The sequence below is a fragment of the Cervus elaphus genome, chromosome 25 (genome assembly GCF_910594005.1).
Source record: "Cervus elaphus chromosome 25, mCerEla1.1, whole genome shotgun sequence".
Lineage (NCBI taxonomy): Eukaryota > Metazoa > Chordata > Mammalia > Artiodactyla > Cervidae > Cervus > Cervus elaphus.
Window position 1 is genome coordinate 69,968,455 of NC_057839.1, and position 15,038 is coordinate 69,983,492.

A 15,038-nucleotide genomic window follows, 5' to 3' on the forward strand; every position below is an offset into this window, starting at 1 on the left:
CCGACTCAGTCAGTCAGTCCATACTTGTCCAGTGCTCCACAGAGCCCCACGGCAGGGGGTGATGGAGCCCCGTGGGCAGGGCCTTTGCAAGAGGCAGGGACTGACTTGGGGGGGGTGTGGCCGCAGGCAAATGGGCGGGCAGGCCAGGAGCAGGCCAGGAGGAGGCCAGCAGGCCAGGAGCCTGGGCAGAGAGCTAGTCAGGTTCGGGAGGCAGTCAGTCCCAAGGGCCTTCAACCGCGTGGGCACAGGGAAGCCTTTGGACACACGGGGCTCCCCAGGAAGCCGCCCCCTCTCCGGGCCTGGCTCTGAGCAAGCTGAGGAATAGAATGAACCTCAGGGGCTTCTGGAGTCTCTGCTGGGCCAGGGTGCCTGCCCTCGGGCTGAGCAGGTCTGTCGGGGAGAGCCAGGCCCTCCGGTTGAAACGGAGAGGATGAGAACATAGAGTTAGAGACGTTTCGAGAAGCAGCCCAGGGGACAAACAGGCCTGGAGGGCTGTTCTGGAAGTAAGGAGGTGTGTGAGGGTGAGGGCTTCGGGCCTGGGGTCCTGCTGGGGGGGGGGGGCAGCCCTTCCCCCCCTTCTCTCCTCCTCTCCTTTCCAGGCTGCACCTTCCCCCTAGGCTGCCCCCTCCCCATCTTTCTGTCTCCCCGCACCCCCCCTCTGTCTGATCTTGACTTGAATTTTCTAAGGCACCTTCACTGTGGCTGGGGAAAAGATGCAGACTTCTCCAGGGCAAAAGCGCCCCTCCCCAGAGACAAGAGCGGCCAGCCCCCGAGGAGAGCCAGTGGCCACAGGTGAGGAGCCTGAGCTCCCGTGGCAACGTCCTGCCCAGGAGGCCTGTCTCTCTGCCACGTTCTGGATGACGCCCGAAGACAGACACACCGGGGACAGTCCGTTCAGAGGTCAACACTGCAAATCTTAGACTGTATCTGTGTTTTGAAGGATGGGGTGGGCGGGGGGTGGGGGGAGGTGAAGCCAGGAAGAAAGAGACAAAAATGTACATTTTTGAGAAACTAATTTTTTTTTTAAGAAAGCACTCCTCAATTAGTTCCCTATACTTCTGCGCTATGACACTTCTTTTAAACAATAACACACATTCTTGTTTTAATTTTCAAAGTGTTAAATATTTCACATGCTAGGAATGTAGAGAGTGATAGAATCCATGTAATAACCATCATGTCAAGTTAACAATCTTGGGTGACATTTGCAGCACACAGATTTCTCAGACACAAGGCATGACTACCGGCATGGGCCCCCAGCCTCTCTTCGGGCTCCCTGCGGGCCTGCAGCCAAGGGGAGAGGCCCCAGGGCGACACTGCCACCCCCACCTGTAAACAGCAGGCATAACGGGCATATTGCTGCTTTGTGTTCCTCCTTTTTGTCAACTGCAGCAGCAGCAGCAAGCTGTCAGGATCCTTTTCTGAAAGTATTATTATTTTCCCCAGCTCAACCTTTTACCCCCAGGCCTGGCTCCAGCGGGTGCAAGCAGCATCCGGGGTGGTTCCCATCATCCCTGGGGAGCACTATGCTCCAGGGGACCCGCCCCAGGCGGGGCGCTGCAGACAGGCCTCCTCCGACTGCCATTTAGGACGCCCAGCCCTGAACTTCGCAGACAATGCCGCAAGGGCCGTGCCAGGGCTCAGTGCCCCCGGCCTGGCATTTTCTCCGCGGCGGACAATGAGGCTGGGGGTCAGAGGGGCGGGCAGCTCCTGCTCTTTCAGATGCGGCCAAATGCCTCCCTGATTCCTCTGCAGCAGTTTCCACTAGCACAGCAGGAAGAGAGTGCCCGGTCTCCGCACACCCTGGGCCTTGTTTGGGGTCAAACCGCGGCATCTGATACACGGTACGGTTTGCCCGCCAAGAACGAACGTGGGCCTCTGCGAACCTGCCGTTGTGGTTGTGCTCTGTGCGGAGACTCTGCCTGCCTCCTTGGCCATCTGCGGGTGGCTTCCCCTGCTGACCTTGGGAGCCCTTCCTGGTTGTGCAGGGCAGTCTTTGCCATTTACGGGCGCTGCAAACCTTTCTCCCCAGGTCAATGCCAGCAAGTTCTGTTCAGCTGAAGTTTTTTACTTTTAATGCAATCAAATTTATCAAACAGTCCTGTCTGCATTTCCGCCAGTATTAACAACAGAAACAACAAAACGGCCTTCCTTACCCGCGGCTCTCCCACCCAGCTGCGTCAGTGTGCGCCTGACCACGCGCGGCGGAACCGCGGTCTCGGCGAGCCCTTTGGGTGAGGAGTCAGCAGGCGGCTATGAACGTGGCCCCGGACAAACGCCCTCTATAGCCTCCCTCGTCTAATGAAAGGAATGGGCGAAACACAGTTACTTCTCCTCTACTGTTTTCTTGCGAGCGAAGATCCCACCCGCTCTGGCCGGATCCAAGCGACGCTCCGGGTCTCTGCAGCTCCTGGGCGCGCTCACACCCGCGTGCACGTGACGAGCTGCGCTCCGGCGTGGAAAACGGGGAAAGCAAAGCGAGTAATGAGAGGCTGCGGACAGTCTGGGCGTCGGTGGGGGTGGGGGGTGAGGGATGGGTGTGTGTGAGCTAAGTTCTTCCAAAGGCTGTCTCGAAGAAACATTTAAAAGAAAAGAAAAAGAAAAAGAAAAAAAAACCAAAAACGGACACCTCTCATCTGTTTCCACTTGCCTAGAGCAGCTCCCGCGGCGCGCGGACCTCCCCGGGCAGCGCGACTGTGCGCGCGCACGTGTGTGTGGGTCGGGGCGCCGGGCCGAGCGGCCGTGAACGCGGAGGGCAGAGCGCTCGTCCACACTGCCCTTCCAAACGATCGCCGACCGCTGAACGAGGGCGTTCGGGTCTTGGCGGCTCCGGAAGAAGGTCTCGGATCACTGGGATCTCCATCCCGTCCGCGGCGCGCACCGCCAGCCACCCCTCCGCGCACCCCTGCTCGGCGCTCCCGGCCGGGGACGCGGACGCCGCGGGGACCTGGGCCCGGGGACGCGCGCACGGCTCGCTCAAAGGGGCTGCGGGGCTGGGTTCGCGGGGGGCAGGGAAGAGCCGGAGCGATAGGGGCACGGGATGCGGAGAAGAGGCGAAGGATGCTGATTCCTGGGCCGCGGCGCGGGAGAAACTTCAGGAAGCGTGTCGGAGGCGGGGCGTCCGCGGAGAGGATGGGCCGTGTGAGGCCGCTGAACGAAACCTGGAGGGACACGTTAGCGGCCCGCAGACTGCTAGTCCTCCGACCTCAGAGGCTGGGCCGTGGTGCTAGAACCGGGTCGCGGGCTGAGCCCAGAACGTGCAGAAGAGCGCTCTCCGGTCCAGGGACCCCTCCCGCGGCGCTGCCCGCGGGGCCCGAGGCCTTCGGGCAGGTGGAAACCCAGGGGACGCGTCCGTGCTCCGGGTTCCCTGACTGGAGCGGCGGGGACCCTCTGGGCCTCGCCTCCTGCGGTGTTTTTGCAGACACACGTGGCCGCATCAGAAGACCATGTCAGAGCCTCGAAAGGCCGAAGTGTCCAGAGACCCGCGAGCGGGCTCGACCCCGCTTGGAAGGCATTCACGTTTCATTTGACTTAAACTCTGCACAGTTTACAGCGAAGTGTTCCTGTTTCCCAAAAAAGAAAACGCAGACCCGGACTCGCGGCTCTTCTGGTCAGTTTCTGATGCCACTCGTTCCGTAGTCCCCCGGGAAGAGCTACACCAGAGGGGACATGTGCCCTATACATGGAAACCACTTCCACTTCACACGGAAATGCATGAGGAGGAACCACGTAAAATGGGTCTTTTAAAATCTTGATTGACCCCCTCCCCCCTGGCACATCCACACGCTCCAAGATGGTACCTCTTTTCCCACCCAACTCTGAAAAACTCCCAGGACAGGGCAAAGGGCGGGAAGAGAGAGAGGCCGGGTTCGGCTAGGCTTTATTCAAACGCTCCAGTGTTGCTGTCCGTTTGCCCCGAATGCAACTGACGTAGGGGAGGCCGGGCCGGGGCGCCCTCGGTGGCCGGGGACGGCGCCCGGCCCACCGCGGCGGGGACTAGGCGGCAGCCGCGCAGGCCACAGCGCCCCCTCGCCGCCCGCGCGCACGACTTCGGGCCGCGTCGCCGCTCGGCCTGCCCGCCTCTCCCGGGAGCCCCGGGCAAGGAGTGGAGGGCGCCTCGGTCTGCGCCGCCGCTGCTCTCCGAGGAGGACTTAGAGCCCCAGGCCGCCGTTTCCCAGAACTCGGCCTCCAGGAAACCGCGGGCTCCTGGAAACACGCGTGTCCACGCCGACTCATTCCAAAAGCATCGGCCACTGTGGGGACAAAAAACGGAAGTGTGACGGTGTTACACCCCCCCTTTTTTTAATGCAACCCTGGGGCAAAGTGGGAGGGGGGCGGAATCGACCGTAACCCCGAAACCGAACTGCTCGGATCCATCGCTCTTGTGAGCGCGCTTTCAGGGCACGCACCCGGTTGGCCTGAGCGCCGGCCCGTTCTCTTCCATCCCAGTGACGAGGGCCACCGAAAGTGACAAGACACCCAGTGTCCGTCCGGACCCGGCTCTCCACAGGCCTGAACGGCCTCCTCGCCCGTGAGCGGAGCATCCAGGTCCTGCTCCCCGAAAGCGGCGGCCATGGGGCCCGGGCGCTCCCCGCGGTGACCAGAGAGGCAGCTGCAGGATTCCAGGCCACCGTCACAGGCGGCCGCGCGCCCAGCCTTCGCGGGCTTGCAGCCGGTTCTTTCGATTGAGTTTTTAGAAAAGAAGCCCGAGCCAACTTTAAGAAAAGGGAAAGTGATTTTATATACATATATAAAAAAATCAGAGAGCTTTAAAGCGAAACGGAGTTTATATATCCCGATAACAATGCAGAGCGTAAGTGTTAATGTCTCTGCGTAGGCATTTTAATTTGCTACAGTCACTACCAATAAAAACGGCATGTAGTGCGATTCGACTGTTTAATAGTGCAAGGTAGACGGCTTTTATTAGTAGCAGGCAGCAGTATGGAAAATTTAGATTTCAGTGGAGGAGTATAATTGCTGGGGGAGGGGGGGGGCGGGTGGAGACACTGAGCAGAGACTGTCTTCCGGATCAGCTGCGCCGAGCTGCGGGTAGAGCGCGAGCCGGCAGCCCTTTCTGGAGAAGCACCCTGGGCGACGCGAGACCCTCCAAAGCCACGTGCACATGTCTGGTTACACACTTAATTGATGTCAAAATCGAGTGTATCGGAGCTTATGCTCCCTGCTCCAAACTGGGGATGTTTTTGTAATAATTCGCTGTTTTCTTCTCTGCCCCTGGCAGAGATCAAGCCCTGGAGGTGGGGGGTGGGAGTCGGGGGAGGGGGAAGGAGAGGGCGGGGGGGGGGGCGCGGCCCCAAATGCTAATGAGACAACAGCAGGAACTGGTCTTTAGAAATGGAAATTCTCAGGCCAGTCCTCCTTGGAGATAAAAATTGGACCTGATTTTTTCTTTTTTCACTTGAACTATGTAATTGGAAGCGAACCGAAGGCCTGGAACCTGATCCGCGCTCTGAATGTTGGTCATCCGTAGTGTGTCTGTCTCATTTCGGCCTCTTCCTGGCCGAATTCCCTCCCGGGAAGACCACGGATGCCGCGGACCCTGGGAAAAGCGGGCTCCACGGGGCTGCTGCGGCCTCCGACTCTCCCCGCTTCCTTTTCCTTTTTAAGGCGACAATAATTGATTTAAAATAACTGTCCTGAACTGAATTAGGGCGTCCTGCTTGGGGTCGAAGGATTGCTGAAACTCACCTGCTGGGCCCTCGAGGCGGCGCAGTGGGTGGGGTGGGGTGGGGTGGGGTGGGGGTGAGAGGTGGGGTGGGGTGAGGGGCGGGGGAGCGTGTGTTTGGGGGTGCGGCGGCTAGGCAAGTGTAGAGGGTGCAGGCTGGGATTTGTGGGCAGCGCGGGGGCTCAGAGAGGAGAGCCGCTGTTGGGGGGACAGGCGAGGGTGCAGCGGTTTGGGGGCGAGTGGGGAGGCGGCTGGGGTGAGGTGCCTGGACTTCACCTACCGGGGGGGCCACGGCCTGCAGGCGGAGGAGGGTGGGCCCTGCTCAAGTCCAATCCTGCAGTTTATAACTGGTCTCCCTAGATCTGAGGGAATGAAACACAGCCTCGAAGGTTCCGCAGGCGGTCAGGCCCGAGGCTGGAGCCTCCTGGTCCTCGCGCTGCAGCCGCGCCCCGCAAGAGGCCGCATGGCGCCCGGGGTACCCGGGAGACAGAGACCCGAACGCGATCACCCTGGTCCCTCCGCGAGCTGCCCAGCCAACCGGGCTGGGAAGTGGGCCAGCGAGGTGGGTAGGCGGTAGGGTAGCGGGGTGGGGGGTAGAGGAGTAGGGGGTGGGGTTGAGGGGTGGGTAGGGGGTGGGGGAAGGAGAGGCTGCGGCCCGGAGCTCCGGCCTACCGCGTTCCCCGCCCCCCGCAGGAAGAGGCACCTGCTGTGTTCACCACCACGCCGGGGCCTCGCACAACCCGCCGTCACCACCCCCCCGCAACCGTGCGCCCACTTCCTAAGCGCCCATCGGTGGCCCCATCTGCCACCCACCCCCCAGCCCAAACACCAGACGCCCAACTCCACGGCCCCGGTGGGGGAGGGTGGAGGAGGCCCATGGAGAAGGGTGTCTGTGCGACTGGGTCCCAGAGCCTCCTGCCGAGCGCATCGCCGCTAGGCCCCGCGAGGCGGCCCCCGGGTCGCCTGTTACCTGCGCTACCTGGGCAACCGCGTGCGCCGCCCGCGCCCCCGGCCTGTGACTGTCTCGTCCCTTCCCGAGTGACAGCGAGGCTCCACGTCCTGCCAGAGGCGGTCTGTCCGCTGACGATCGTTTCCCCCGAGTGCTTTACAACACAAATCCGAAAGAGGCGTCAACTTATTAAAACAAAATAAAAAACCCTTTGGGGGAGGCGGCGGCGTCCTGGAGAAGCACTGGAGGCGCGGGCTAAACCTCATCCGAGAGCAGAAAGTCCTGACACCCAGGGCCCGCTGGCCACTGCGGACCTCGGGGCAGAGAGCTCACCTCAGGGCCCTCCTGGCGGCTCGCGACGAAAGCGCCCGGGATCCGGGTCCGCGGGGGCACGCCGGGGCGGCGCGGGGCCGCCGCGAGACCCCGCGTGGAGGCTCGCCCCGTGCGGCAAGCAAGGACGGACCGGGGGAGGTGGGCGTGAGAGCCGCGCACGCCGTCCCCAGGAGGACCCGGGCCACGGTGCCCCACTCCCGCCGCATCACCCGTAGCTCTGACCCGGGCACGAAAGTCCGGCGCGCAGTCCGCGGCCTGTGAGGGGGGCCCGGGACGCTCATCCCCCCCCCCACCCAAGTGGCAGCGGGCGGCCTCTGCCCCGGTCCTTGCGGGCCGAGCTGGGGGCGGGGCAGGGGGAGGGGGCAGAGTGTCGGGCTGGGGCGAGGGGGGCGGCCGGAAAGGTGGGGGGCGCGGGGGCGGACGCCGGGAGTCCGCGCGAGTGGGAAGGGGGCGCGCGCACTGCCCGGTGCGGCCGGGCTGCGGGCCGGGGGCTGGGGCTGCGCGAGAGGCGACTGAGCCACAAAAGCCTGCGCGTCCTGCCTCCCGCTCCCCCCGCCCCTCCGCCCGCCCCTCCCCCGGCGTCCCCGCCCCTCTCCCGGCCGCGGCCGGGCGGCGGGAGCGGGCGGAGCCGGCGGAGCAGGGGAGGGGGCGGGCGCCCGAATATGCAGATGAGCCCGTGACGGACAGCTCCGCGTTCCAATGTCCCTCGGAAACTCGAGCGCTCCTTCCTCAACTCCTCACTCCCGACTCCAGACTCCCCCAAACCCCGACCGCCGGCCTGGCGCGCGGCTGCGCCCACCGGCTCCGAGCTGCCGTTGCCGCCAACGCCGCCGCCGCCGCCCCGCCGCCCCGCCGCTCCCCCGGCCCGCGGGGCCGCCCGGGCTAGTGCGCGGGCCGGCCTGCCTCGGCCGGCGGTCCCCGCGCTCGCCGCCGCCTCCTCGCGCCCCGGCCGGGCGTGGATGGAGGGCGCCGCGCGCCCTGCCCGCTGCTCGGCGTGACGCGGGCCCCCTCGCCCCGCGCCCACCATGTCCTACCCGCAGGGCTACCTGTACCAGGCGCCCGGCTCGCTGGCGCTATATTCGTGCCCGGCGTACGGCGCGTCGGCGCTGGCGGCGCCGCGCAGCGAGGAGCTGGCGCGGTCGGCGTCGGGCTCGGCGTTCAGCCCCTACCCCGGCTCCGCGGCCTTCACCGCGCAGGCGGCCACCGGCTTCGGCAGCCCGCTGCAGTATTCTGCCGACGCCGCCGCCGCCGCCGCCGGCTTCCCGTCCTACATGGTAACCGAGCGCGGGCTGGCGGGCGGGGTCGCGGGATGCCGGGAGCAGAGACCCTGGTCTGTGATCGGCGAGCCGGAGGGTCGCGGGGAACGTCGTGTGGGAGGCGGCTCCGAAGTCGCGGAGTTGGGGCCGTGGCGAGGCCGGCGGGGACGAGAGGCGGGGCGGTCGGCCGGCGACGTCCGGAGCGCGGGGCTCCGCGCGCCCTTCCCTTCGGCTGCTGAGGTCATCTCCCCCGAGCCCGAGAAGAGCGACTCCGCTGGGGTCGGGACGGGATCTGGCCTGGGTGGCCCTCTTTCAGGCGCCGAAGCTGGGCGAGGAGTCTTGAGCTGGCCGGGGCTCGCTTCTTCCGGCGCGGGGAGCAAGGGTCGCCGCCCCTGGGGCCTCCGGGGCGATCGCTAGGCGCTGGGCACTTCCTCGCGGGGCTTGGGGGGGTCACAGGACTGGGGAAATCAGCGGAGCCTCCGCCGCGGCTCCGGGGCCCGGCCGGGCCGCCCAGATCTTCGCCTTCATCTGCCCCACAGGCTGGTGCTTTAGAAAAACATGTCGGCCGGCGTGCGGCCCGCTAAGTGCCGCCTTGGTCCCGCGCGCCGAGAGCAGCCCCTGCGTCAGGGGCCCCCGGGCCGGCCCGAGCTCCTCAGGCTCCGCGGCCCGGCCAGGCCGAGGGGCTGGCAAAGCGCGTTTTAGACTCTGGAGGCCCGGACGGGGGGGCCTGGTGGCCACCTCCCGCCCTCGGCGGAATTCCAGAGCAGAGACCGGGTAGCCGGGGCCTCGGCGCTGGCTGTGGAAGTCTCGAATTTAAACGTTAAAGGATGAATTAAAATGCTAATTGCCGCGTATTTGAAGAATTCGAAACGGTGACTGGCTTCGAGTTGCAAATTGGATTTGCCGAGCTTTAGCGCGGTGAATAGCGGAGCGGGGGCTCTGGGGTGTTTTTTTTAACCATTTCAGGGAGGGGGAACGGGAGTAGGAGGAGGCGGCGACTCTTCACACCAGGAGAAATTTAGATATCAAGAAGCTACCTGCGAGCCTGTGTGTGCGGGCCTGTTTGTGCACGCCCGTACCAGCGGCTCAGGGGCACTTGGGGCTAGATGTGTCATTTTTAGGAAAATGAAATCGTTGGAAAATTTGGGAATAAAACCGCAGCGCTTTCTGAGATCCACAGCTGGCGTTAAACGACCCGCTGCGTCCTCCGGATCTGTTGCTGCGGGAAGGCGCAGCCCCAGCGCAGGGAGGCACCGTGGGAAAGGCGGCCGCGGGCGGGCGGAGGGGTCGCCGGGGCGCCGACGCCTGTCGGGCCCTCGGACGACCGCTCACCGGGCTCTTGTCGGTTGCAGGGAGCGCCCTACGACGCACACACGACCGGGATGACGGGCGCCATCAGCTACCACCCTTACGGCAGCGCGGCCTACCCGTACCAGCTCAACGACCCGGCCTACCGCAAGAACGCCACGCGGGACGCCACGGCCACGCTCAAGGCCTGGCTCAACGAGCACCGCAAGAACCCCTACCCCACCAAGGGCGAGAAGATCATGCTGGCCATCATCACCAAGATGACCCTCACGCAGGTCTCCACCTGGTTCGCCAACGCGCGCCGGCGCCTCAAGAAGGAGAACAAGATGACGTGGGCCCCCAGAAACAAAAGCGAGGACGAGGACGAGGAAGAGGGCGACGCGGCAAGGGGCAAGGAGGAGAGTGCCGACAAGGCGCAGGAGGGCACCGAAACGTCGGCGGAGGATGAAGGTGAGCTCGGCCGAGGCGGCGCAGGGGCGCCGGAGCCGCCTTCTTCCCAGGCGGGGCGCCGAGCTGAGGCCGGAGAGCAGGCCGCCCGAACGCCCGGCGCTCCAGACTCGGCCGCCCGGCGCCTCCGGGTCCCAGCGAGAGCGCCTCCCGCTCGGAGCGCGTGAGCAGGGAGGTCAGGCTGCCCGGAGGACGCGGCTCGGGTGGGGTCGGGGTTGAGGGATCGAGGGGGTGGGGAGCGGTGGGCAGGGGGGCCCCGGGTGCCAAGACCGTGCCCCCCTCCCCGCGCCTCTGCAGGGATCAGCCTGCACGTGGACTCGCTCACCGACCACTCGTGCTCCGCCGAGTCGGACGGAGAGAAGCTGCCCTGCCGCGCCGGGGACCCCCTATGCGAGTCGGGCTCTGAGTGCAAGGAGAAGTACGAGGACCTGGAGGACGACGAGGACGACGACGAGGACGCCGAGCGGGGCCTGGCGCCGCCCAAGCCCGTGACCTCGTCGCCGCTCACGGGCGTGGAGGCGCCGCCGCTGCTGAGCCCCCCTCCCGAGGCCGCGCCCCGCGGGGGTGGGGGCGGCAAGACGCACCTGGGCAGCCGGACGTCGCCGGGCGCACCGCCGCCCGCCAGCAAGCCCAAGCTGTGGTCTCTGGCCGAGATCGCCACGTCGGACCTCAAGCAGCCGAGCCTGGGCCCGGGCTGCGCGCCGCCCGGGCTGCCCGCGGCCGCCGCGCCCGCCTCGAGCGGGGCGCCGCCGGGCGGCTCGCCCTATCCCGCGTCGCCGCTGCTCGGCCGCCACCTCTACTACACGTCGCCCTTCTACGGCAGCTACACAAACTACGGGAACTTGAACGCGGCGCTGCAGGGCCAGGGCCTGCTGCGGTACAACTCGGCGGCCGCCGTCCCCGGAGAGGCGCTGCACGCCGCGCCCAAGGCCGCCAGCGACGCGGGAAAGGCGGGCGCGCACCCGCTCCCGGAGCCCCACTACCGGCCCCCGGGCGGCGGCTACGAGCCCAAGAAAGGTAGGCGACCCGCGGGGCCCGGGGGCGGAGGGAGGGGGCGGCGGGGCCCAGCGGGCGAGCACCCCACAGGGAAAGGAACTGGGCTCCTGTAGGTCTGGCCAGGGAAGCCCTGTCCCTTAACCGGGAACGGGGAACGGACGGCTTTGCATTCCCAAGTTAGAAGTGAAGGGGGGCGGGTGAAGACAGCTTCCTCGAGACCGCGACAGAACTGACCCCCTTATTACTGGCTTTTCATTTGATTTATTATTCCTGTTGTTGGTGTCGTCCTGATTGTTTTCAGTTTGGCAAATACAAATCGACGCCAAATGTAGCTTCCCTCCGGCGTCCTGAGCGTCAGCCTCGGAGCTTTCTGTCGGTTTCTAGTCTCAACTCAATCTCCTCTTCTGCCTTCGGGTGCAGGGAGATAAAGCCTTCTGCTTCCTCCCAGGGGCTTCCGCTTTTTAAATCGCCAGAACAGAAAACCAGAATCCGTTTTCTCCCTCCCTTTCTTTGCCTTGCCTCTGTTGCTCCTAATGGAGGCTTGATCCGATCCGACCTGTAAAAGGGGGTCAAGGGGGCAGAAAATGCGGAAATGTGACAGGCGCGTGCCTCAGGTGGCGGGTGGTGGCGGGGTGCAGCCGGGTCCCCCAGACGCTTGGGGGTTCGGGGGAAGGGCATGGCGTGCTTGGGCGGCGCAGGGCTGGTGGCCGTGAGGCTGTCGGGAGGCAGATGGCTCTGGGGTCGGGTCCTGACTAACTGCCCCCTCCCCTGACAGATACCAGCGAGGGCTGCACCGTGGTTGGTGGGGGCGTCCAGCCCTACCTATAGAAGGGCCATCAATGCAAGTAAGTGGGCTCCCTGGGGTCCCCCCTCCCCACACCCCTTGTGGAACCTCCCGGCACCAAATGCCCAGCAAATTCGCTTAATGTGTGTTTCTTGCTTCTTGTCATGGGGTCTGAGGACAGCCTTACTTCTCTCTTTTTTATTTTCTTTAAGTGGGAGAGGATTATGCTGTTTTTGAGAGCTCCTCTTTTTTTTTTTTTTTTGCTCAAATTCTGCTTAAAAAAAGAAATCACTCATATTCATTGCACCACTGCTGTTGTTTTCTCTTTGGAAAAACAGATTCTTAAAATCTGGGTATTTGTATGCAATTTGGAACCTTAAAAAACTACGCTAGACACTTAAAAGGCACTTGCTTTCCGGAGCTAGTGCTCCTGAAACTGGGGGTATCAGACCCCTTTCTAGATGACATTTGCAGTCAGACTGGAGAGACATAGAAATACTGGTCTTTTATCAGGCCTGTCCCCGTGTTCAGATGGACTAGATAGGATCCGCAGTTTGCCTGGCTGACAGCAGTATCTCAAAAAGAAAACTACTTTACAAGTAGGCAGAATTACTCATCACAGATCTTGAAGGTGGGCAAGAAGCGAAACCTTTTGAGATGGACCCTTTTTAGAATGTGGTGATACTGATGGGGGCTGAAGGATTTGGGATGACTTGGTTTTTTCCTTGGTCCACAGGTAGGTGTCACAATTGCTTTGGAAAAAAAAGTCAGCAGGCCATTCTCTCCTCCCAAGTTCATAAATATACAGATAGATATATATATATATATGTAATGACCTCTAAATCCGGACCACATCTTGTGCCACTGTAAAAAGGAAGGACCCACAGGGCACTGCCAACCCACAGACTCTATCGGAACAGACTTTTGTTGGACATACGTGAATTTGTTGGCATAGTATAGCTTCCCCAATGTATGTGTGACTTTTGAAAACAATCTTTTTTCTCAGGATATCTGAATTGATCACTTCATTGCCACGGTATATATTCTATAGGTGTGATAGGATTTACTGTAAAATTTATTTGTAAAAGATGTACACAGTAGAAATAAAACGTGATTATAGAACTTGAGTACTTAAGAAGTGGAAACAAATTTGATATTTATTTTTATAATGATATAAAGCTTCTAGTAATTTATGCAAGTTGTATTGCAATGGAATCTAAACCTTTTGTAAATAAATTCTGCCTGGTTTTTATTTGAACATTGCTGGTTATACAATCTTTGTTGGTTGTTTAACAAGAATTCTTTACTAATTTATATCTTAAATTGTAAATAAAAACAAACTAGTCTACAACAATGTGGTGTTTGGGGCTCATTTGTCCTGGAAGAGTCTTTGGGTAGGGCGCCCTGGTGATAGCAGCCCCTCCCTCCAGGTGATCTGACCTCAGGCTTTTTAATGAAAATGTGTAAAATAATCCCTCCCTTCTGCTCCTGCAAGAAGGCACAGGCAAGAGCAGTACACAGTAGGGAGATACGAATGGTTTTACATTATTTATATACACATGCATTGTAAGAAAATCTGGATTTTGTGTTCTGAATATGCAAATGACTTGTTAGTGTACATTTAAAAAACTTGGCAAAATAAAATGATCTGATACCCCATGCATTAGGATCCCTTGGACATTTATTCCTGGGCTTACTGAGCCTCCTCAGTAACTAGAGTATTGTGAGTGGACAATGTGGATAATATGGGGTATAAATGATGCCCCCACCATAAATTATTGAGTGAAATAATTGTTTATTGTTTATTTGAATTATCCAAATTGGCATAGATTTTTCAGATTTATTGACCGACTTCTTAACTCTCCTTTTCATATAACTCACATTAAACACAAGGTGAAAATCTGGGGAGGAGAGATTCATTTTCCTTTCAGTAGCTCTTAGCCTTACCCTGGGGGGAAAGAAAAGTTTAAAGAACCCTAGACTATTGCCTCGTTATTGTGTGACTCACTACCTAATTCTAGGACAAGTCTACAATTTGTAGTCAAGGAACATATTCCCTTTGATTAGTATCATAAAAGCAGCAAAACTGTCACTTTAATTTTCAGCAAAATTATATGGATACCCATATAATATAATTTCAGAAAAGAAATGAACAATCATTTATTTCCTCTCCAAAGATAAATTGAGTGAATATAACTTACGGTTATAAAACAAGAATAATAGCTTCTTAGATTGCCCTTTAATCAATCATACACTTATTTTTCAAGAGGTTCATCTATTTTATTCCATGATTAATAATGTTGCAGCCTGAGCGCATTATTGGATCCCAGCGGGGGTCGGCCAGGATGCTTTTAGCTGCTTTGGAATGGTCAGTTGGGGTTCATTATGGGCTGATATTGAACAATTTATAAAATCTTGTCTAAACATCTGCCGGCTCTGATAGGCTGATGTGTCTGAGGATGGGAAATTGCCGGACCAGTTGATATTGACAAACGGATCTCTCTCCAGTGGCTTTTTGTGCCGTGGAAATTAGTGGCCTCTTGCTGGGGTCTTGTTAGAAAGGGTATTTGAAAGTAATCTTAGACACTTGAGGCAAAGCTGGGGGGCTGTAACTGGTCACAGAGCCCTGTCTGTTACGGGGTCTGACTGCCCAGGAATGCGCAGACCAAGGTTTCGGTTTTCTGTTCCTTCTCAGGCATTCTGTTGGCTTGGAGTAGATAAGCGATCGGAGGTTAGCAGAAAGCGAATCTTTGCGGGTAGAAAACTATATTTTTCTCCTTCCTGCCTCCCCTAGTAGGAGACCTGGACATGTTTGGAGTCGAGCTATCTCTTGGAGACAGGGAAGATTTTTCAAGTGGGAAGCCTGGTTGCTCTGTGGCAGCCCGTCTGGAGGAAAACAGATTTGAGTCTGTGCACATAAAAGGGAGCCAGGAGCTCCTTGGCCTGCTTTTGTTTCAGATGGAACCTTTGTGGAATTACCGTGAGGATAATGCTTTTCCCTCCAGATAGCATTTGACATTGCAGTCTGAAGATGTTAAGTGGTTTTGCTTTTATTAACATTGGCCGTATTTCCTAAATCAGCAGAGAATCCAACCCCCCATGATAGCAGTGTTTCCTGAATGTGATATTCTAATTTGAAGACTCGGGTGAAAAGTATGAAAGTTAACAATAGTTAACAAATAGGCACTGAAAAACCATGCCCCCTGATGAAGATACGTAGTGACAGCAGTCAGGCTCTTAAAGACGCAGAGAAGGAGGAGACCAAGTAAAAACTGATCTCCCTGC

At 59.8% G+C, this 15,038-nt stretch overlaps 2 protein-coding genes across 3 annotated transcripts; one reads left to right on the forward strand and one right to left on the reverse strand.

Annotated features, from left to right (window-relative positions):
- Positions 1–3,849: 3,849 nt before the first annotated feature.
- Positions 3,850–7,989, reverse strand: LOC122683669 (collagen alpha-1(I) chain-like). The gene is made up of 5 exons (XM_043887449.1): positions 7,734–7,989; positions 6,963–7,690; positions 6,660–6,783; positions 4,407–4,712; positions 3,850–4,250 (listed from the first exon to the last, which is right to left on the reverse strand). Exons 1-5 carry the CDS (start codon positions 7,987–7,989, stop codon positions 3,994–3,996), a joined length of 1,671 nt encoding a protein of 556 aa, XP_043743384.1. The 3' UTR covers positions 3,850–3,993.
- Positions 7,683–13,104, forward strand: IRX2 (iroquois homeobox 2). 2 transcript variants are annotated; one of them, XM_043887790.1, is made up of 5 exons: positions 7,684–8,236; positions 9,571–9,976; positions 10,271–10,990; positions 11,745–11,814; positions 12,490–13,104. In XM_043887790.1, exons 1-4 carry the CDS (start codon positions 7,988–7,990, stop codon positions 11,795–11,797), a joined length of 1,428 nt encoding a protein of 475 aa, XP_043743725.1. In that variant the 5' UTR covers positions 7,684–7,987; the 3' UTR covers positions 11,798–11,814; positions 12,490–13,104. The 2 variants fall into 2 exon arrangements, with proteins under 2 accessions (XP_043743726.1, XP_043743725.1); XM_043887791.1 differs by having other exon boundaries at positions 7,683–8,236; positions 11,745–13,104.
- Positions 13,105–15,038: the final 1,934 nt, after the last annotated feature.

Bases quoted from the DNA above. Each gene is read 5' to 3' on its own strand.
- IRX2 (XM_043887791.1), top strand. From the start codon at position 7,988: ATGTCCTACCCGCAGGGCTACCTGTACCAGGCGCCCGGCTCGCTGGCG. The intron at 9,977-10,270 runs GTGAGCTCGGCC...GCGCCTCTGCAG, and splicing joins AACGTCGGCGGAGGATGAAG to GGATCAGCCTGCACGTGGAC. The intron at 10,991-11,744 runs GTAGGCGACCCG...CTCCCCTGACAG, and splicing joins CGGCTACGAGCCCAAGAAAG to ATACCAGCGAGGGCTGCACC.
- LOC122683669 (XM_043887449.1), bottom strand. From the start codon at position 7,989: ATGGTGGGCGCGGGGCGAGGGGGCCCGCGTCACGCCGAGCAGCGGGCA. The intron at 6,784-6,962 runs GTGAGCTCTCTG...TGTGTTGTAAAG, and splicing joins GCCGCCAGGAGGGCCCTGAG to CACTCGGGGGAAACGATCGT. The intron at 4,251-4,406 runs GTGCGTGCCCTG...TTGTCCCCACAG, and splicing joins CCGGCGCTCAGGCCAACCGG to TGGCCGATGCTTTTGGAATG.